At 36.9% G+C, this 24,014-nt stretch overlaps 1 protein-coding gene across 1 annotated transcript in view; it reads left to right on the forward strand.

Moving 5' to 3' along the window:
- DACH1 (dachshund family transcription factor 1) overlaps positions 1 to 24,014 on the forward strand; it is a 438,352-nt gene that overhangs the window by 216,409 nt on the left and 197,929 nt on the right. Inside the window, exon 3 of the mRNA XM_008260046.5 lies at positions 20,663 to 20,824. Within this exon, the coding sequence (XP_008258268.2) occupies positions 20,663 to 20,824 (162 nt within the window). The remainder of the gene's footprint in view (positions 1 to 20,662; positions 20,825 to 24,014) is intronic.

Below are 24,014 nucleotides of genomic sequence, written 5' to 3' on the forward strand. Positions count from 1 at the left end.
TGATACAGAGTTCATCCATTTGATTCTTTATGAAACAAAGTTCCTTATGAGAAATAGAGTATTTAACTACTAAGTTGTATTATTGATTCTAAGATATATAGTTGAAGAAGCATATTTATGGGAGTGATGTCATGGCTCTAGCTTTGCCATCTGTTCTGAAAAAGTAGCAGCAGTTTCATCAGAAGTGGGTATAATAATGCAAAGGAAGGGACAACCTGCTATGATGAGATGATAGCAACACAAAGGAAAGAAACTGTGTGGATCACTTCTCAGCTAAGATCAAGTGTAGAAATTGTTGTGGAAACACCTGTGCAGTATGCGTCTAACTCAGCCTATGTCATTTAATGTTCTCATGTATTCGATGATACTCAGGAAATGTGATCTTCACTTTTATACCTGGAGAAGAGTTAACCGAGCTAGACAGAAATTAGATCTTACAGAGTCTGAGAGAGGATGGGTCTCAGATGTTAGATTTTAAAGACTATGCTCTTTGTCCCAAGCCCTATTTATCAATATTGCTATCATTTTTGAATACTTTTTGAAAGAATTATTTTTTCTGTCAGTGATATCAAAGATGGGCTGAAGTGAAGAATAGCAAATAGCGCTGCTATGATTTTAATAAATTTATATATCCTAAAGCTCCCCACTGTTGTTCCCTCCCACTCAGCTCAGTTGCCTCCCCCTACACTCCTCTTTCTCTTCCCTCCCTTGAGCTCTGCAGTTATTGTTCAAAGTTGTTATATATTGGTCTACATCGTTAAGAAGGAAAACCATGACAGAAATAATTCTGGTATTGGATCATAGTATTAAGGACTGTCATTACCAGTTTTAGCCATCCTGCTGTCACTAGAAGTGTTTAAACATCTATTTGATATGGCTTAATAGTGGCCAGTTCTTTGGTGTGCACATTCAGTTGTCTGGTACATATTTGATTATCTGGTAATCAAATGAAGGACAGTGTCCTATTACAAGTTCAGTGGACATACCCTCGTATTAATTATTCCACTTATATATCCAGTTTGATGTGGCAAAGGAAACCCAATGCTTTGAGTACTATTTCATGTGTTTTCACCCGGTAGCTGTAAATATAAAAATCGAGGTCACAATCTTAATTTTAGGGAAATTTTCTGGACAAGGACCGAAACTTTCATTATGAGTAGTAAAATAGTGCCTTGAGAAAAACAATGATATATCTTCCAACCTAGGATGTACATGTTAAATGTTGAGGAAGCCCATGAAAGATTAAAAGTATTGGAAGAGCTGCAATAGCAAAGTCATTGAGCTTCTTTTATAGATATTCCCCATTCTGCTTTTTCACAGGCCTTGTTAGTTGTTACCCAATAACCACTTATCACTGTTGTCCTTTCTAACAGATTCTTGATTTTATCGAGTATTCAGGTTTTCCCTTCATGTAGTTAAGAGGTCCTAACCTCTCATTCCATCCCAGATGTGTCAGAGTGGTACCTCTCTCTCTTCCTGTGATGGGTTAAGAATTATCAGATTATACCATTATGGCAAAGGTGTTCTCAGGGTAGTCTTTCTAACATCCTCTGAGAAAGACTTCTTTGAAATATAAAAAGAAACATGTAGAATAAAGATTTTTTGTTGTTGTGGATATCTGGAATTGGTGTAGCAACTTGTTAACATGGGGCATCTTCTAACACACAGAGAGCAAAACAATAATTTGAGGAAAATTTGTACCCTAGATTTCATTGATCTACTGATTGAATCAACTATAGTGTTTTTGAAAGCTTTTTTTTTTTTTTTGGACAAAAGCTACTCTACTTTTAGAATATTATACTTATTATTTTATTTCAGGATTTTTCTTACTTGCTGCCTCCTTCCCTCCTTTACATGTAATGATAAAATATGCCGAGACTTCATGTTTGTGACAATGTTCAGACTGTATCAGTTGCCATCCAAATATAATTTTATTAACTTGTTTATGAAATGATTTGAGATCTGACAAACACTAAGTAAAAATCATTTTCATTACTTACATGTTGTAAGTATGGTGTCCAAACATATACTCATAACTTTCCCATAGACTCAGGTATACTTAATGCTACTCAATGCTGTTTTTTTCTTTAATCATCTACTTTTTTGTTAATGGTTTCTACAAGATGCCTGACTATTGCTAAATAGTACTAGGGTACTTTACTTGCTTATTGAAATTCATCAAAATACACAATGAGATGAAGAATTTAATAAAAATGTACTGTTGCAAATATAGACATAAATAATTCCTTTCTCAATAAAATGCTCACTTATGTTGTTTTTATTTTTATTTCAAGTCAAGGTCTGTTGAATAACACAAATTATGCACAAATGGACTAGATTCACTAAATTTTGTGCATGAATTCTTCCTAGGTATTTTTAGTATGCGTTTGAACAATTTGAAACCTCCATATGACTAAACATTATAAACTACATGGATACATTTTATCTGTAGCAATGACAAAACTTCACATTTTCACACCCAAGTGTAGAAAATTAGAGCAATAGATCCCTTCTGAAATTCTTGGATTTTATAGGATATGTACAAAACGGTCTCTGGTTGTCAGCAATATAGTGTCATCTTATTAGTAGCATGGTAGTGGGTGAAGAAAATGGTTTGCTTTGACTGTGACACTGCTTGAAAGAAAATATATTGGAGGCATTTTATATTTGTTTTTGGTCCTATTCAACCAAAAAAGGGCATATTTCTGTCTCCAAAGATTTTCTTGAAGGACTTTCAAGCCAGAACTCAGTGTCTGAGTTTGTTTCTAAACTTGACTTTCTCGAGTTTCAGAGACACAGATTTCTATTAGGCCACCAGGCTAGTGCAGCAATGTTTAGATATTATTTCAATCAAAGAACTGTGTTCCATTACCCTAGGATCCATGTCAAGCTGTGGATTAAGTTAAAAAACCAACAAAAGCTCCTGGTGGTTGAAAGATTTTAAGTATTTTGCTACATTACTGCATTGCAGGCATGAGCACGTTCTTTCAGCGTTTTGGAGTTTCACAATGTTACAATTAATTAATTGTGTCTATCTAGCCAAAACACTAGTCAGAGTTACTGTCTGCACTTTTAATAAATCCTTTGAATTCCCTTGATCTTTCTTTTTTCTTATCCTCCTTGTGTACTGTAGCACAACTTTCCCAAACCCATAAAACTTTGATTAATGGAACAAAGCATTAGGCTTCAGATACCTGCTTTTGTTACTCTCCCAACCATCTCTGACCTTGATGTTACTTTCTAAATGTACTTCAGTCTTTTTCTTTCTAAGAACAAAAAATATAAAAAAACTGAAATTATAAAGCAGAGCCTACATTGGTATTTTTTTTTTTTTGAAAGGCAGAGTGGACAGTGAGAGAGAGAGACAGAGAGAAAGGTCTTCCTTTGCCATTGGTTCACCCTCCAATGGTGGGTGTGGCCGGCGCGCTGCGGCCGGTGCACCGCGCTGATCCGATGGCAGGAGCCAGGTACTTATCCTGGTCTCCCATAGGGTGCAGGGCCCAAGCACTTGGGCCATCCTCCACTGCACTCCCTGGCCACAGCAGAGAGCTGGCCTGGAAGAGGGGCAACCGGGACAGAATCCGGCACCCCAACTGGGACTAGAACCTGGTGTGCCGGTGCTGCAAGGTGGAGGATTAGCCTAGTGAGCCACGGCGCCTGCCCTACATTGGTCTTAAATCATTTACATACATACATATATACATATACTATAAGTACATTACATATAACTAGCCATATACTCATTTGCATATATACATATACTATAAATAGCCATTCACTATGTTCATTCAAATATAGTGCTTCTTTTCTAGAAAATAGTTGACATTTCTCCATTTTTCTTTACTCTTTCATTCTTTGGCTCTTTCCCTATATACTTATATCTGAATAATGCAGAAAATAAAAAGGGACAAAAATCATGTTTATCAGTTGTTTTTCTGACAATGCATCCCATGTAACCTTAGAGTAGTATTTTATGATTTCTTATATGAAATCAAAAGCTATTCATTGATTTATAAAATCCTCTACAAGTTAATGAAAACTAGTTGTCTCAATTTGCTTCAGATTGTGGTATCCAGAATTAACTATGTTTTTAGAAACCCTCTGTTTTTGTCCTTGATAGTTATAATATAATATTAATAGATTTATTTCCTATTCAGGATTTGGGTTTAGTTGCCTGTACTCTCCCTATTTTTTTCTCTTTCAGAAGTATCTCTAGCTACTCTTGGCAAATAGAGAAAGAAGCAGAGCTGCTGGTAAAAACATGCTTCTTCCTTGACCCCAGTAGAGCACATTGCCTCCCGACTTCTTAGTAGGGAGCCTGGTCCTACTTTCACCTGGTGCTCCAGGGCTGTACGCAGCCATCATGTTTACATTTAAAGGTGGCCTACATAAGCATCCTGGGGACATGTCCCCGGACTGCAATGCAGCCTCAATTCTGTCCAGACAGGGCTATGTGGGAAGAGGTTTGGGTGCCCTGCTGAGAGCATTGTGATTTGTGAGTGGAACCTGGCAGAGGGATTAGGTTATCTTTCCCTTTCTGTTCAAGACTATCTGAAGATGTGGACCCTTACTACTTTCCCTCTTCACAGCTTGTGTGCACTCTGTTTATAACACAATGATCTATCTTATTTATTCTGCGGAGTGGAGTTACAGATGTTGTAACTGAAACCACTGTAACTTTCATCCTTCACATAGATCCTACTGAAAAAATGGATATGGTTCAGAGTAACTTAATTCACTTTCTTCTTTGTAAAATACTAAAATAAAAGTGCACAGACTTGTTGATTGAGAGTATCAGCTAAAAAGATATAATTCTTCCTCAAATTTAAGTGCATATTAATAAAATGAGTTATTTCACTATTGCTGTTTTTTTTCCTGACAAGAGGATTTCTATACTAAAACAGATCAGGTGGTATCTAGATAATGTTTTAGTTACAATCGCTTAATTAGTACTAAAGCTGCAACTGACTTTGTGCAGTAATAGTGACATTATAAAACATTGTGCTTTGCTGAACAGGAGATTACAATGTAAGAGTTAGACTTGTGAGTAAGAAAGCATGTCTTCTTCCTCCCCTTTGTAGTTTTACACTGAGCTGGAGAGATTGTTCTCTAAGATTCAACACCTAAAGAATGCATTTTTTTATATTGTTCAAAGCTGACCTCTGCTTTTAGGAAAGTTTATCTGCACTTTTTCATCTGTTTAGAAACATACATTTTTGGTTAAGAGATCGAAGACAATCTCTCTTTGTCTTTTTTTCCTGAGCTAAGGAGGTTGAGATAAAAAAGAATGACTGCTTTAAAAGTCACACATGGCTGTAATTTAAGATTTTTTTTTCCTCTCATTGTCCGTAACAGTTGAAAGAAACCTTCAATGAAAGTTTATTAACTAGGCCAATGCCTGAGGCAATAAAGGTTCATTTATTACCAGTTTCTTGGCTGTTTTTCTTCTTCTATTTTTCGGTTAAACTCATAGCGTAAGATAATACTTCACAAAATTAAACCTTTGACCTTCTGTAGAGTTAAGTCTCCTTTGATTAGATAAAGTAACAATTTATGGTCCAGCATGAGGTTGCACATGAAATGAATAATGCAGCAGACTCTGTGTGGACTGAGAATCTATTGCTTTTGAAAAGATGAATGCTGTTTAAAGGTGGGGGAAGTCCACTTAAGTGTGTTGTCTTTATTCAGTATGCACTTTAGCAATATTTCAAAAGGTTTTCCTTCCGAGACAAAGTTGTGTTTGAATTTTCTAATTCTTGTAAGAAAGATAAGGGAAAAGATTTGAAAAAGCTTTGAAACTCTTTGTCGGATTGTCATATTTGTGATTATGTCACATATTCCAGGTATTACAGATATCTGAATAATAAAATTAAATAAATGCATGAGAAAAATGACCAATGATTTTACAAATTTGAAATTATAAACGTTGTGACAGTTAGGATATTGTAATTTGTAGAAACATCGTGTGCTATATTAACATGGCTTAAATCAAAATGATATTGAATAACTTCAAAATTAGAGGAAAATCAAGAATAGTAAAATACGGTAATAGATTAACTGGATTCTTTATTTTTCAGACTACCTTTGTGGGTTCATTCCCCAGTTACTATGGCATAATAAACATTTTGGATTTCAGTAATAATTTGAACTTTGCTTGTCATGTTATAAATTTGAAATCTTATAAGTCATTGTCAAAAGATTGATTAAATATGACTTTTTCATTTTTCTATGTCTTCTTTAAAAATTAGAAAAATTCAAATTCATTCCTGAAAACTTTTTTTTTGAATTACCTAAACACTCACAAAAGATATATACATATGCTCGCATAATCTGAATTATTGTTTACTTCTATCTGCAGCTCAGTGGAGAAAGAAAGACGTGTACATACAACAGGGCTGTGTTTCCCACAAAGCTGTTGTGATTAGCCGGTTGTTTAAATTACTAATTGACATGCAGAAGTTGAATGCTTGAGCGGAGTGCTTTAGTTTTCATTTAGTTCTTTTTCAATTAGTCTAAATTATTTAAGGTGAATAAATCTGCTGTAGTGATTTAGTTCCTTTTAATAGAATCTCATAGCACAACATAAATTGGTTCAAGGGAAGATACTGGGTCAATATAACTAGAGATGTAGCTCCTAACATGAAGAGATATGAGGAAAATTGAAGATTTGCTGTGACTTTCTGTTGTTTTGAAAGAAAATAAAAAGTCTTATCAGAACACATAAGAGTGTAACATTTCTATCCATGTTAGGAATTAAACATTTCTTACTGTTGAAATGATCACTTTTTTGCAGCAAAAAAAAAAAAAAAAAGAGAAATGAATAACATAATCATAACCATTGCTAATTCTTCCTCGACATCCACTTGGTCTGCTCCTAGGTGATTGGGTTGAACACTAAACAAATCTTATAGGAGAAATAGTCTCAAACTTGGGCATACTTCATTATTAAACAATAAGGCATAACATCACCTCATAATCAGACAGTCTTTTTTTTTTTTTTTTTTTGACAGGCAGAGTTAGTGAGAGAGAGAGAGAGAGAAAGGTCTTCCTTTTTCTGTTGGTTCACCCCCCAAATGGCCGCTACGGCTGGTGTGCTGCGTTGATCCAAAGCCAGGAGCCAGGTGCTCCCTCCTGGTCTCCCATGTGGGTACAGGGCCCAAGCACTTGGGCCATCCTCCACTGCCTTCCCAGGCTACAGCAGAGAGCTGGACTGGAAGAGGAGCAACCGGGACAGAATCCGGCTTCCAACCGGAATGAGAACCCAGGGTGCTGGCACCGCAGGTGGAGGATTAGCCAAGTCAGCCGCGGTGCCAGCCATAATCAGACAATCTTAATATGCCTAAGTTATACTCAGAATTAAGTAACTTAATCTAAGATTACAAATTTTCCAAATAAAGGCTTAATTTATTTTTTGACTTTTATTTAATGAATATAAATTTCCAAAGTAGAGCTTATGGATTACAATGGCTTCTCCCCCCCAACTTCCTTCCCACCAGCAACCCTCCCCTTTCCCACTCCCTCTCCCCTTCCATTCACATCAAGATTCATTTTGTACATGATCATCACTTGAGATTATGGACCACGATCCATATTTCTTTTGAATCTTCCCCATCACAATATCACAAGGTGGTTTCTGTTTTTTTCTAAATTATTCAGGATGATTCTTTTCTGAGAGTCCAACTTTGCAACTGCAACCAAAAATCTACTTTTCTAAGCATTATAGTGGACCTACCACCATTCATATTTTCCTTGTAACCAGTTGAGGAAAAACACCTACCTTGTTGATGATGGAGATAAAATAAGATGTTGATATAAAAATAAAATCCTAATATCAAACATGTGAAGAATATCTCAAGCACTGATCCCTCTGTTTACATTTCTAGATGATTATGTGGATACATTATTCCTAACCCACTCAGAACCTCTCAGACAGAAAGAAAAAGAGAGGGAGAGATAAGAACATACACACACACACACACAGATGCATGCACAAATACACAAACACATTTATTTCATGTGTATTTTCCTTGAAAAATGTTTATGGTACTATATAAGAAAACTTTTGTTGTTATGGGGCCAGCTTTGTGGTATAGCATGTTAAATTGCAGCCTGTAATGCTGGCATCCTATGTGGGCACTGGTTTGAATCCTAACTGCTCTACTTCTGATCCAGCTCCCTGCTAATGCACCTGGGAAAACATCACAAGATGGCCCAACTCCTTGGATCCCTGCATCCCATGTGGGAGACCCAGATGGAGTTCCAGGCTCCTGACTTTGGTCTGTCCCAACCCTAGCTGTTTTTGCCACTTGAGTAGTGAACCACTGGTTGGAAAACCTCTCTGTCCTTCCCTCTGCCTGTAACTCTGCTTTTTTTTTTTTTTTTTTTTTTTTTGACAGGCAGAGTGGACAGTGAGAGAGACAGAGAGAAAGGTCTTCCTTTGCCGTTGGTTCACCCTCCAATGGCCGCCGCGGCCGGCGCGCTGCGGCCGGCGCACCGCGCTGATCCGATGGCAGGAGCCAGGAGCCAGGTGCTTCTCCTGGTCTCCCATGGGGTGCAGGGCCCAAGCACCTGGGCCATCCTCCACTGCACTCCCTGGCCACAGCAGAGGGCTGGCCTGGAAGAGGGGCAACCGGGACAGAATCCGGCGCCCCGACCGGGACTAGAACCCGGTGTGCCGGCGCCGCTAGGCGGAGGATTAGCCTAGTGAGCCACGGCACCGGCTGTAACTCTGCTTTTAAAATAAATAAATAATTCTTAAAAACAGAAAAAAATTCTGTAGTAATGTCTTTTTCATTTATTTTTATTTCATTGGATAACTCCCTCCAAATATGAATTACTTGCAAAAATTGCCACTATTACTGCTTTTGGTCATCATCTCTCATTTTCTCATAAACCACTATATACTGATATAAACTCACATTTTTAGTTGGATTCTGGAAAAAATGAAAAAAAGTATCTATTGACTTATTAACATGTTAAGAAGAGGACTTCCTTTTTTAAGATTTATTTATTTATTTAAAAATCAGAGTTACACAAAGAGAGAAGGAGAGGCAGAGAGAGGGGTCCTCCATCTGCTGGCTCATTCCCAAAATGGCTGCAATGACAGGAGCTGCGCAGATCCAAAACCAGGAGCCAGGAGCTTCCTCCAGGTCTCCCATGTGGGTACAGGGGCCCAAGGACTTGGGCCATCTTCCACTGCTATCCCAGGCCATAGAAGAGAGCTGGATCAGAAGTGGGGCAGCCTGAACTTGAACCAGCACCCACGTGGGATGCTGGCACTTGGTAGCTTTACCTGCTATGCCATAGTGCTGGCCCCAAAGAGGACTTTCTTGATATTGAGAGAAGTGGAACATTTTGGAAGATGATGTTTAGGCCAAGAAGTCAGTGGGGTCACTCTTTTGCAGAAAATTAAGATTAATTTTATTCAATTACCAATATATTTAATGTACTATCTTTAAAAAGTATTGTTTTAGAATGTCACACAATGTCAGTGTCTCTCATACTATTAGAGCCATCTGCTAGGGATGAGTTCACAGAGTAATTTGAGATGATGACTGATGTTGGGAGCGAGTAGTAATGGGCCTCAGAAAAACATGAGAACATTTAATGCTTAGCTTATTACAAAATAGTAAATAAGACATTATGAGAGGTGTGCTTCAAAGAAAATTAGAGTTAAGGTTCAATTTGGTTTTAGAATTTGTTCTGTGTACAATATATGCAGAAGAGAGTGACTTATTCACTTTCTAATTTATCTCTCTTGGAGCATGTGTAATATAGCATTCAGGCAAATATCAATTTTTTTTTTGACAGGCAGAGTGGACAGTGAGAGAGAGAGACAGAGAGAAAGGTCTTCCTTTGCCGTTGGTTCACCCTCCGATGGCCGCTGCGGCCGGCGCGCTGCGGCTGGTGCACCGCGCTGATCCGATGGCAGGAGCCAGGAGCCAGGTGCTTTTCCTGGTCTCCCATAGGGTGCAGGGCCCAAGCACTTGGGCCATCCTCCACTGTACTCCCTGGCCACAGCAGAGAGCTGGCCTGGAAGAGCGGCAACCGGGACAGTATCAGGCGCCCCAACCGGGACTAGAACCCGGTGTGCCGGCGCCGCAAGGCGGAGGATTAGCCTAGTGAGCCGTGGCGCGGGCCGTAAATATCAATTTTATACTTTACCTTAGTGCAGGTTAAATCTACACATAATTTAAATGACATGTTTTCTGTGACAAGTGGATTCTAAACTGTGTAACATTGAAACACATATGAACATTTTGATCCGATTTTTAACTGGAGTAGACATATCTGTGATATTATATGAGTGTCTATAACCTGTACCTCCTAGACAATCCATAAGCTATTTGACCAAAAGAGACTCATTTTCATTCATAGACTCCGTAGTTTACTGTATTCCATAATTATCGTTTTACATTGATGAGAGTCAGTGTGGTCACTGCTGAACTAGGAGTTAGAGAAATGGGAATTACTCTGTTATTACTTAATATTGTGACTTAATCACTACAATTAACCTCATTTTCACTAAGTTGCATTATCAGACCAACAGGAGAGTCACATTAAAGAACATCTTTCAGATCTCCGTGTGTTGAAAGTTTAGAGCAAAAGTGGATGCATGGAATTTTTTTTTGAGTAATAATGTTAAAGGTGAGATAAAAGTTGCATATTCAAGATATTTGTGCTAGGGCTAGCACTGTGGCATAGAAGGGTAAGCCTCCGCCTACAGTGGTGGTTTCTCATACGCACGTAGTTCAAGTCCTGGTTGCTCCATTTCTGATCAGGCTCCCTGTTATTGTGCCTGGGAAAGCAATGGAAGATGGTCCAAGTACTTGGGACCTTGAAACCACTTAGGAGACCAGAAAGAAGCTCCTGGCTCCTGGCTTCAGACTGGGTAGCTCCTGCCAGCTCTTGCTGTCATTTGGGGAATAAACCAGCAGATGGAAACTCTCTCTCTCTCTCTCTTTAAAATAAATAAATCAATATTAAAAAATATATTGGTGCCAATTTCAACAATGTTAATACTTTCAAATTAATTTGAGAAACACACAAACACACAGAGCAGGAGAGGGAGAGGGAGAGAGATCCATTTGCTGGATCATCTCTCAAATGCTGGCAATAGCTGGGGCTGGATCTAGGAACTGGAAACCAGGAATGCAATCTAGGTCTCCCATGTAGGTGGCAATAAATCAATCACTTAAGCCCTTTACTGTTGCCTCCCAGGGTCTGCATTACCAGGAAGCTCGTGCAGGAGCTGGAGCCAAGTAGCACACCAAGTCACTCTGATGGGGGACACAGAATCTTAACTACTGGACCAAACACCCAGTTCTCTCCCGCAAAGTTCAACTTTTTACAAACAAGTTGACATTGTATTTAATCCCAAGTATAGTAGTTTAAAAATGCCATTGATTATGTTTTACGTTGTTCCTATGAGTCAGTGATCAGAAGGTGAGATATTTAAAAAACTTTCTAGAGAATTCCTTGATACTTCAGTTTAGTTGAATGACATCCCTAATGGTGTTTTCTACCTTTGACTTCACCATCGTTATAACCTCTTCACTCTGGGAAATTGAAATTTTAAATTAAACAGAAAAAGAGTGTCAAATCTGATGTCTATTTATTAATAATGATTGGTATTATAATGACATCTTTCTTATTGTGTATTTGTTAACACTGGTGGTTTTCTTGTTGTTAAATTAAACATTTGAAAAATGTGAACAGTTGAAAAGCAAAACTGGAATACAGAATGTTTCCATTAATGGATTCAAGGATCAATTTTTCTTTTTTTCTGCAAAATACAATATGTCTCAAAGGGAAGAAAAATTAGTCTAATGAACATTAAAAGATAAGTTCACACTGAAAGTCTTCAATGCAACCACATTCACAATTAAGTTACTTATTCTAGCTTATCGTTCGGTTATTTAATCACGGAAGAGTGAGGACAGGCATGTTTCAATCATAATTTTAATTTATTTGGGAAGCATTGAGAAACAAAATAACTGAAAATTAGTGTTAGTTTGTTGGAGAAGAAATGGTGCTTAAGTGAAGATAGGAGGAAAATAGGGTGAAAAAAATGTAATGATGTTTTCAAGTTGTTATATTGAGCCAAGAGTTCTAAGACTTGGAGTGATTTCAATTGAGTTGTATTTCAAACTCATATGGAAGGTACAGTGCACCTTCAATGGAGTTTTGCAGTCTATAGAAACTGTCAGGAGCAGAAAAGATTACTTCACAGTAATGACTGTTGAATTGAACTATGCTTTTTGATGTTTTACTTTCTGAATTGAATTGTTGGACAAGATTAATTGCACACAGTGAGAGTTTTAAATGAATGACTATGTAAAGCATTAAGTTTCTCTGTATGTCACTTGGGGAAAAAATAGCTGGAAGGTTTAAATGAATAAATGCATTTAATGTACAAAATGCCTGGGCTAATTTTAAAATTCCTTTGCTAACATCTTATTGAAAATAGAAACCCACTTTATTCATCTGTCTTGTTTATATTGCTCTGGTTGAAGTAATTTAATATTCCTGCTTTCCACTAATCTTCTAGTTCAACAGAAGTAAACAATAGGTTTCATAAATTAAAAATACACTCTTCTGAACATGCTTATAAGATTAAAAAAACAAGGCTGTAAACATTTATGACTGAAACAAACTAGATTGTTCAAATACTGCCATGATGTATCATGTATATCAATATGGCACTCATATCAGTTAGAATGCAAACAAGGTTTTAAATGATGTGCCCCTTCATTTCAGCTGGAGAATCCGCTTCACACCATCTGCCTATCAGATGGTTAGGAACCAGGACTGCGTATTAATGCCACATGTTCGATTTTCCTCCTTCTTGTAATGGTTAGATTCATATTGCTAATAGCTGTGCATGAGCACTGTCGATGAAATTTCTGTGACGGTAGAGTGATGAGATATTTATAAGCCGCCTGTCTCCCTGAATAATCAGTAGGAAGAATGCCAGACATAAATAACTTATCAATTCCAGAATATTAATAATAAGTACCATTGGCGATTCTACTGCATCTTTAAAATTGTATCCTCTAAATCTGAGAAAAGATACATAGACTAATAAAGAATCTATCATATGGAAGGTTTGAATACTTCAACATCTCTTGGATGTAACCAATTTTATTTAACCATTAGCTTTTGGGAAACACATTTTATATGGAATGCAATGTAAATGTAGACAACATATCAAACATTTGGAAGTCATCTTGATGTCTTTGAAACCGAAGATCAAAGATTGAACCTTTCAAGTTAATGAGCAAACAAACAGATCACAGAAAGAATTCGACAGCAATATGTCTGTTTTATTGATATTTATAATCTACAGTTGTAATCTCCTGTTTATAACTAAGGGTACTGACTTATTTAAAAAATAGAATTGGAATACTTTTTTTTGTTCTTAAAGAAAATAATAAGAATTGTATGATGGCATTTGAAGAATTTAAATGATGTTTTATTAAAGTTGAAAGAAGAAGAAAATGCAACCCTTACAAAGAAAAAAAAAGGTATTCTTAAATAGTAGCAATGCCTGCTTACCTTCCAAAAGATAAATTCATGGATTAGTCTTAGGATATTTTATGTGAAATAACAAAGACTTTGTATCAGTCTAGCACAAGAGTAGATTTAGTGATTTTACAATAAATTTGATCAACAGAGACAACTAAGTGAAGTGATTTGCTGGAAACATGGTGTTTAGATACCCATTTGTCAAATGGCTACATTCTAATTCTATATGGCTACATTCTAATTCTATGTGGCTAAATGCCTTTTGTCATATTTGCATTTTTTGTTTGTAACTGAACAAAGGCAATACTAAACAAAAGGAGATAATGGATATTATTAGTTACTAGTACTGTATTATTGTCTGCCATTTGCAGTGCACTTAAAATTTGCTCATACTGTTTATATATATATATATATATATATATTTCACTTTAATTCTTCACAACACTCTTGTGAGTCAGAATTGTTATCTCTGTTTTTAGAGATGGGAATTTTTAAGCCAGTGACATTATACAACTTGCTACACTATCCCCAATAGGCTTGATGCATATTGTCCAAAGTCTCTCTGCTTTTTTCCAACCTCCATATTTTACTTAGGATAGTGAACTTAGGTACCTAGTAATGTCCATGCCAATCACTTACTCAACAATAACTTTAAAGGAAAGGAACATAAAACAGTGAAAGTAAAATAAATTGAGTACCCAAGGTAAAAGTTTTGATAGTAGCCAATTTAGAAAATAATAGAGAATTTGTTCTGAAAAAGCCAAGCACAATAATACCCAGGGCAGTGAGTTTACATAATAATTCAGGCAATGATATAGAAGCCTGATTCTTAGTTCTGTGTAGAAAACATATTCATTGTGTTAAATTGCAAGTGATGATTGTATGTCAAGTTCAAATAGGAAAGAAAAAGAAGTCCCAAAATTTTTGCATCATAGAAGGCATACTAGATACTAACCTATGTTTGATGCACAGCTCCATTGGTGTTCAGGAAAAGTCTAAGAGTGTGTAATACATGGGAAAGTGCCTTTTTAAAACAAAACATTTTTCAATCTATTATTTTTAGCCATGGAAAATTAATTTTAAGTGCATGTTAAATTTCCCTCTTGTTGGTGATAAAATTGGGTTTAGAATCTTTTGCACTTGATCTGAGCCAAAAGGCCAAAAAGCAACAGAATCTTTTAAAATAAAATTAGGTTTTACTACATTTGGTTTCTCAGTTCAGTACATGTTTTTGTCCTGGTGTATGAGATAGCACATACATTCTTTGAGTGTGTGAAAGTAAGTTTAGTGTGGTAAAATAGATGGGTAAGTCAGTCCTTAATGTAACAGATCATTTAATCATTCATTTGTTCATTATATATGTTATCTATCTATGTATCTATCATCTCTCTTGATAGATATCACTTTCCTTCAATGAGAAAAAGAAATCTGGATGGAAAACTTACACAAAAGTGTATTATACAATAAATGCTTATTAATCAAGCAGATAACCATTGCAGTGGTTTTCAAAAGTGAGTATGCTTTAAGAATCAAAAAGAGAGCTTGCTAAAATACAAATTCAGGTTATTGTCAACATCTAAGAGCAATGAACAGCAGAACTAATTGCTTGAAATGCAAAATGGAGGTTCCCCTGCTATAGCAGAATAGATTTGATTCTGTGGTTCCAAGGAAGGTTCACCTTCCATTTTTCCTATGCACTGTTGCTGAATTTGCTGTCTGGTGTCACTCTAAGAAACACTGTTTTGTCTATTTTAGAGGGAAAATTAATTTTTTAAAAGTTATTTGTTTATTTGAAAGCTAGAGTTACAGAGAGAGGGAGAGACAGAGAGATTTTCTATCTGTTGGCTCACTACCAAATGGCCACGATGGTGTGAGATGAGCCAGTATGAAGCCAGGAGCCAGGAACTTCTAACTTGTCTCCCAGGTGGGTGGCAGGGGCCTAAGAACTTGCACCATTTTCTGCTTTCCCAGGTGCAGTAACAGGGAGCTGCACTGGAAGTGAAGCAGCCTGGGGACAGGAACTGAATCCCATATACAATGCCAGGATCACAGGTGGTGGCTTATCACAGTGCTCCATAATGCGGCTCTAAAAAAATCGATTTATTTTCTTTGGGAAAGTAGAACCAGTGATAATTTGCAGTATAAAGTAGTTCAGAGTGGGCTAAGGAGTAGTGTATACCAAAAGACCAGGAATCTGAGGCAAGGGGAGACCTATATTAAGCAGGAAAAGGGTGATAAAGGATGTTAAAAAGTATGCTAAATGTTAGGAGTTACCAAAATTTATAGATGTGGACAACTGTGGTTACTTGGAAAATGTAGTCATTCTGATTTTTTGAGCTCTTTATGTAGTATAGACCAAAGACTTGAGTTTTTTTTTTTTAATTTATTATATTTGTTTTCTTTTTTTTTTTTTTTTTTTTTTTTTTTTTTAGGCAATCTCATTAAGGTATGACATATACAATGGAACCTTTATGTAAAAAAGGCTAGTGTATGGATAATAACCTGATTTTATACTAACGACAGCAAGTTGGAGGGGATTCACGAATTACATCAGGGATTTGAAAGGCCAATAGGAAGTACAGTACATGTAGAGGAGATGAATCTTTTCTGTTTCTCTGCAGCTTTAGGCAAGGTACACTTTTGGAGAGTCATGCTGTATATGAATGAGATTTGCTACTCCTAATATTTTCACATTTCTAATAGTATAAAACAATATTTTAAATGGCTTTTCATTGACAATGTCAAAATAATTACCACATTTCTCCTGTGGTTTTCCAAGTAAGATAGTTTGAAACTGTTTTCTTTCACTGACAGTTTTTGCCAGGCATTGTGGTAGATTTTTTGGAAATATATACTAAGAAGATATTTCTGCATTTTTGGTGCTATCATCTAAGTAGACTGGTAGTCTTAACCTCACCTCCTTCAGTAACATCCCCGAAAAAGAGGAGTAAGAAATAGTTCAAAGGACCACTTATCTCTACACACATGGTATGGTAAAAGGACAAATGTAAAAGTAAAATCAACCAAAAATAAACCTACAGAAAGTAAGTGCTTTCTGTAGTAAAGTAAGTGCCAGAATCTCAGGTTGAATGGCTAAGCTCTTTGCATGGTTTGAAAGCTCCAGGGCTGATTGTGCTATACAGCTGAGGATGGTACACTCACAGCCAGCAGGGGGGATAACACAGGCAGCTGGATCCCTGACTCTACCTGAGGCATACATTGGAGGAGCCTTGAGCTCATTCATGGAATGTTGATAAGGAAACTCAGCCTCCTCTGAAAGAACAGTATATAAGCCATCAAATGGAAGGGCTTGGGCATATCTGGAGTAGGGACTGGAGACTTTCTCTTAAAAATGGAAACATCACATGCAAAGACTGAAATAATTATGTAGCTTACTAGAGGAAGTGAAAGAAGGCGTTATTTTTGGAGCACAAAAATTCAAGACAGAGCTGAAGGAGATATTCCATACAAACTGTCAGAGAACGGAGCACAATGGACCCAGACAGCCATCGGAAGCATTCAACTTGATCCTGAGCATAGGCCTTGAATGCTATGATCAGATCTTCATTTCCATGTGGTTATGCAGACTTTTGCATGAATAATAAAAAAATGGAAGTAGGGAAAGTTGAAGTGGTTAAGAGTTTATACCAGGACCCTTAGGAAGAAAATTAGCTCATACCTGGTGGGAGGCACTGGAACTGGAGGAGAATAAACAATGAACACTTGCATGGGGTATGAGAGACAGCAATGGAAATGGAGAATATTGAAGATGGAAGATGCTGAAGAATTAAAAGCGAGCACCTATCAAATAGCTAGATGAGATAGAGGAACTGTTGCATATGTTTCTTCCTTCATGACACTGGATTAAAAATAGGATATTAAAAAGCACTTCAGTTAAGTTATAGCATGTATATGTGCATGTGGGTTTGACATATGTGTATCTTTTGGAATTTGTGATTTGAAAAGGAATTACTATAAATGAGATCTGATTAATAATAACATTATAAAAATTATTTTTTAAAAGTTTAGGCCTTCTTTGGAGTACAGGAAGGAAGGCAGTTGTTTGAGTCCTCTAGCCCCTCTTCATTTAGGCCCGCAGCCCACACTGCCATCATCCTGGGATTTGAGGAGGATCTATTGCAGTGGCAGACATGCAGGGGGTCAGCCGTTGTCAAGGTGAGGCCCAGGTTCCCTGTGGAAACCACATCAGGGGGACCTGGGCTTCTGCTGGAGGCCTTCTCCCCCCTCATGTGGGGCACTAGTAACAAGAAGCAGTCCTGCCCCTCTCCCACCTTTCCTGCTTCTTCCCACCCCCAAGATTCTGGTTCCATATTTCCTCTGTTTACAAGCTACATCTGGAGATTTGTGGTGTTTTTTTTTTTTTTCAATGTTTTTTTCTTAGCCATCAGTCATCACTGCTGCTGTCAGCACCTCATCGCCTCTGTCTGTTCTGCTGGCATCCCCTCCTCCAGGACCAAGGGGTTGGGATGAAGCAGGCTGGGTTACTGATGCATAGTTCCAGGGAAGATGGGGCCTTGTGCCTTGGGTGCTGTAGAAGAGTGAAGAGAGGGAGACCTGTGTTGATCATGATGAGTGTAAGGGCCACCTTCTCCCACTGTTCCGCTGGGGATCAGGTAGCCACTGTATGTCACAGCCTGGGGCTCACCCTCTTTATACATACATACATATATATATATATATATATATATACACACACACACATATTATATATATTAGGAATATATATTATATATGTATATTTGGGAAAATAGCCAAGAGCAAAGACAGTCATGTAAAGATAAGTCTAATTCTTCCACATCTTCATATCTGTGCCAGTCTACAGATATCCTTCAGGAATCATGGCTAGGCTTGGACTTTTCTTGTTGAGGAACTAGAATATATAGCAAGTCTAGTTTTTGCTAAGTACTATGTGGAATGCTTAACATAGTTTAAAGTATTAAAGACTTATATTTTCCCTTTGAGATTTAGAATGGTTTTACAGATAAACAATACCCGGAAGATTTAATGGCTTTTACGAGGCCATATCATGTATAATTTTGTTTTATGCTACTTAACTTGATGGATCTATACAAAAATAGTAATCATATATCAAGTTGTAGGTTTACCTATATTATTTGAATAAAATGAACAAGACTTGCTTGCAGCATAAATCAGAGATAAAGATTTCAGGAATATCATAAATTGGAGATGGGTCAACATCAGGGGACTGAGAGAGGGGATAACTGGGATGTTCCTATTGGTCTCAAAGCAAAATCAAGGAAAAGAGATTTTGCTGGGAAACACAAAGAGAATTTTAAGAGAACAGGAAAGAGAATGTTCTGAGACATCTTTGAAGGAAATGAGTAATTGGGGGAGAGAATTCAATCATAGGAAGATGAGAGAATCAGTTCAAATTGTGACTTAAAAGGTAATGAATGTTCAGACCAAACCCAGATGGAGTCTTTGAATTTAGAGCAGTGCCTTTTAAGGAGTGGTTTAACAGTTTTCCATGCAAAGATCCCATCTGAAGCTCTTGTTGCTTTGGGGTGAAAGTTGAAGGGGCCTTTTTGGTCTGATCTGAAGGAAAAGGTGAGGTTGCCTCACCTCTAACAACATAGTAGAGACTTCCACTGACAAAGACTTTCTTAGAATTCCTTGGGCTGTAACTTATTTGCTGTAGTAACTAGCAGGGATGATTAGTGGGGAGGAAAAAAGAGGAGAAGGGTGCTCAGTCCCTAATCCACCAGCTGGGAGTGGAAATAAATCACACAGATAAATTCAAACAGGGCTGGAACACTGTTGTTAGAAATACGAAAGCAGCCATGGCACAAAGAATATGGGGCTGGGGGTGCAGAGAAGATATATAGTGTCTTATACATGGTCTAAGTTTTAGAATTAGGAGAGATGATTCATACATTCCATTGTCTGTCATTATGCAGAGCAGGAATCGCAGGCTGCAGAGAATTGACTGGGTAAGAGTTTTCGTATTTATGGAAGACAAACCATTCCCCTGCTCAAAACATCTGCTGGCTATTTATCTATATAAATATTCTTATATAAAGGCAAAATTGCATGGCTGTTACATTCTGGCCTCAAATTCTATCTCATGACTACTTCTGCCTCCTGGTGTCTGGATGAACAGAGACAAACTGTTCTCCACAAACTTCCTGGTGCCATGGCGAGAAATGTCAACTCCAGATCATACTGTTTTCAATCCTATGCTGTGCTTCTTAAACTGTAAAGTAAGGGTGATGTTAATCAATCATTTAGAGTTGTTAAAATGATTAAATCATTGTGTCACCACTTAAAGTGGCACTTAAATTTAATAAGTAGAAGCAAAGTATTAGCTACTGTATTTTATTTTTCTCGAATGCTAGGAATACTAAACTATTCAGTAAGATGTAGTCCTTGCAATTGAGTAGTTTAAAATGTAATGAGGGAAACAGGCAAACAGACATTACACTGCAGCATGGCACGCGCCCTAATAGAAGTATACACATGCTCCACGGGGAGAGAAGTAGACAAAGCATCTGTGCAACTGGAGGATATCGGGGTAAGACTCCTATAGATAGTAGGGTTTTTCTGGAGGATGACAAGTCAGGAAAGTGCGTCATGGGCAAGAAGAGTTCAGACAAAGGGAATGGCATGGAAGAAAGCTGAGGCAAGGCGTGCACTCGTGTGGGTAATGGTGACATGTTTGATATCAACCAACATGTGACAAGATATAGTGAGGAAACTGACATAGTAATGAAGCAGGTTTACACTTTATAATGAAAACTATTATAGATGTAGCAAGAAGTCAGATTTTCCCCTTCTTTCCAGGCTCTAGGGATTTTAAACAGGGAATGACATGGTCAGGTTACTTTCCTTGAAAAACAATTTTGGTTGTACTTTCACTACTGTCCTTTAAGTATGAATTATGTTTCTGCTAATATCTAATTTGAGAGTTTGAAGAGCACATTACTCCTTGTATCAAGGTAGTTTCATTAGTTGGAAATGAATATATGTTATCAGAGTGTTATGGAAAAGAATCAGATTTTCTAATATATGTTTTTATGTGTATTATATAAAGTACATGGACTATTTCATGAAAAATCAAATTCATATTACCTCATTTTTAATTTATTCTTTTAAGGTCTGACAGCAGCAGCTGCAGCAGCTGCCGCCGCTACCAATGCAGCTATTGCCGAAGCAATGAAGGTGAAAAAAATCAAATTAGAAGCTATGAGCAACTATCATGCCAGTAATAACCAACATGGAGCAGATTCTGAAAATGGGGACATGAATTCAAGTGTTGGTAAGTTTTATGTTCACCGAAACTTCTTGTAATCACTCTGCTACAGAATTGTTTACTTTTCAATCAAAAACTTTGGTCATTTATTTTGAAATAAGTGTACATTTCTAAGATAATCTTTTGTATCTCCAACAACATGCACTCTACATAAATTATTAGTGACATTTTTATTATAAGATCAACTTTGTGACTGAAGCTTCTATTGTAAGTTTTGAATTAATATCTCATTACATAAATGTTTGAATAAATAGGAAAACATATTGAGTATATGTAAGAGAAAATATGTACAAATGAAATCCTATACTTTATTTTTGTATTTTGTTAATGCATTTGTTATCAAGTAACAAATTAACTACCATTAGCAGCAAAACATATATAGTGGTATATAGTATATATCATAAATCTATGAGAGACACTTTCTAAGACCTCCAGTGGTTCCCTAAAATTGTATCTATATTTTATGCTATATATATATATACCTGTGATAAAGTTTAATTTATAAGTTATACATGATAAGAGATTAACAAAAAAACCTAATAATGGAATAATTATAATAAAATACTAAAGCAAAAGTTATTTAAGACCTTTGAATTCCTTTTCTGGAATTTGCCACTCCATGTTTTTGGATCTTGGTTGACTGCAGATCACTCAAACTGTGGAAAGTGAACCCATGGCTAAAGTAGGAGTACTGTAAACTTGATCCTTTCCTGGGCAGTCACATGTAAGAATTATGTTGATGATTAGTTATTTTTATTCATAATTATTGTCAATGTGTCTCTCATTAAAAAAAAACTATATGGAGAGAGATGAGAAATTAATTGTCACAGTCCAATCAAATGGGATAGTTTTACAATGAAATATATCCATTTCAGCAATTTATTTTTTCAAGCAGAACTTCAAATGTGGATTCATTTTTGTATTAAATCTATAGATGCTGCTGTGGTAAAACATTTTATTCTACTTCTACCCTACATTGTTCCCACTTAACATGCAGAAACTATTCAGTAAGAGAAATTTGGACACTGTAAGATATGTGGATGAGATTGTATTCGACATATGCTCATGAAGGAAACAGTAATTCTCTTTCCCATGTGGCAAATTAGCAGATTATTTGTTACGTTAATCAGTAGTTCTCTACTTTCAGTTCATTAAGACATAGTTAAGGGTATACAAAGGAAAACTATGGATTGTAGTAATAATCATTTTCACAATAACTCCCTGAAAACATATGGTTGACATGAATTGTAGAGTGGAAAGTAAGTTTTAAATACATATGTAAAGCACAAAATGTCACTGTTTCAATGATGCTAAAGGACAGCTTTTAATGATGTGGTGGGGGGAGGCGCATAGAAGATTTCAGCAGAACTACATAAACAAAACTAAAAAGACCTGGCAGCAAAGGCCTGAACCAAGAGTTCGTGGTGATGGCAGTTCCTGGAAGGACGCAGTGACAGGAGGGAGAGCCCAGAGAGATGACTGTAAAACTGAACCTAGGAGAGGCTCAGCACTTGCCTCTGTGAATGTTTCTCTGGAGAAACAGTGAAGCCAGAGAATTGTTTATATCATGGTTTGCATGGGTAAATTTAGAGTTTTAAAAGTTAATACACTTTTGAAATAAAATGAAAGAATTGCAGTTCTGCTTTTAGAACTATTAAGTATATGCTACTTTAAATGAAAATCTTTTACTTTGGCTCAAGGATGAAATTGAACACTTGTTAAAACCAAGCAGTTAGCTATTATAAATCACAGTTGTCATTCAAAACATAGTCTGGATTTTTTCAAAATTTTAACAGAGTAGGTCTCTACTACAGACTGTTCTTGGTGGTTAATGTTGTGGTGGAGTATTCCTAAAATAGCCAAGTTAAAGCAAAAGGCGTTTAAACATGGTACCTCTGAATTTTCCTGAGCAGTTAAGCAGAAGTAGGCTGTGGGGAAATCAGCACCCAGAAAAAAGAAGTCTCTTAACTAAGCATTGGTGTACATGTAATATTCAATATCATGTAGAAGTCTTTGCTTTGTGACCAAATCATAGATTATTTCAATTATTGTATAATGGCTTAAAAAAGAAACAACTAGAATTCCTTTTATCAGTTTGAACCAGGAGTAGAAATTTACTTTAATGTTCGTAGAAGGATTAGTATTAAAGAAAATGATGTCATTGTCATTTTCACCCCATTCTCACACACTGATATCCTCTGAAAGTTGGCGATTTATAGCACTGTCTTGCATGGGGACCTCCACTCACTCATGAATCTAGAAAGCAGGGAACGTGAGTTTGGGGAGTCTGGGGGTACGTTGGGGAGGCTGCAGAGTGATGTAGAAGATGGAAGGCTGAGCTTGTATCAGTTAAAGCAGCTGTTGAATTGAGCAGCTTCTGTGGCCCCAGTATTCCCTGGTTCAGAGGACAAAGCATGCCTCTTGGTAAGTATTCAATAATTCCTTGTTCTGTGATTTCAAACTTTCTGAACCTAACGTTGCACACGTGGAAGACGGCACAAATCACAGTATCTACGTCACAAGAACTAAAATGTTTGTCAAGTGTTTATCACATTATTGATTGCAGTGTCTGTTTACCACATTGTTTGTTCATTGGTCAAGTTAATCATAGTTTTGGTATTGCTTTTGCTCTTACTGTTTACATAAACTTTCCCTCCTGAACATGCCTTCTTCCTCTTTTTACTGCATCAACTGCTTCCTCCACTGTTTTCCTGCCCCTTCTGGTAGGTATTACTTGTTAAAATGCACTTCTATGTGTAATTTGGGGGGCAGCTGTTCCATCATTTTAATTTGGTTGTAGGTTCCATTTTAGTTCAGTCTAAAAATACAAAAGTTATCACAATACAGGCATCCAATCTGGTAAACAGGCAGTCATAACAGGGTTGCTGGGTTCTCCAGGAGGATTAGGTGTCATTCAGTAGTTAGAAAGTGGGATTGAAGCATATGGCTTCCTAAAGGAATCCCAGGAATCTCCAGGGTCTGTATTTTAGAACACAAACTTACCACTCTCATCAAGCTGTTAGTTGGCTCTTTGAAGTAGTAAAACCCTTAAGAGAGGCAATACTTAAATGATAGAATGTTGCTGCTCACTCTTGTCCAAATGTCAGTGACATTTCTGAAGTCAAATCTGTATTCTTTTCTTTCCTTCTGTTCTTTCTAGCTCACTAGTACTGTTAAACATTTTGGTTTTTTTTTT

The sequence above is a fragment of the Oryctolagus cuniculus genome, chromosome 9 (genome assembly GCF_051225735.1).
Source record: "Oryctolagus cuniculus isolate XC-2025 breed Fujian yellow rabbit chromosome 9, ASM5122573v1, whole genome shotgun sequence".
NCBI lineage: Eukaryota > Metazoa > Chordata > Mammalia > Lagomorpha > Leporidae > Oryctolagus > Oryctolagus cuniculus.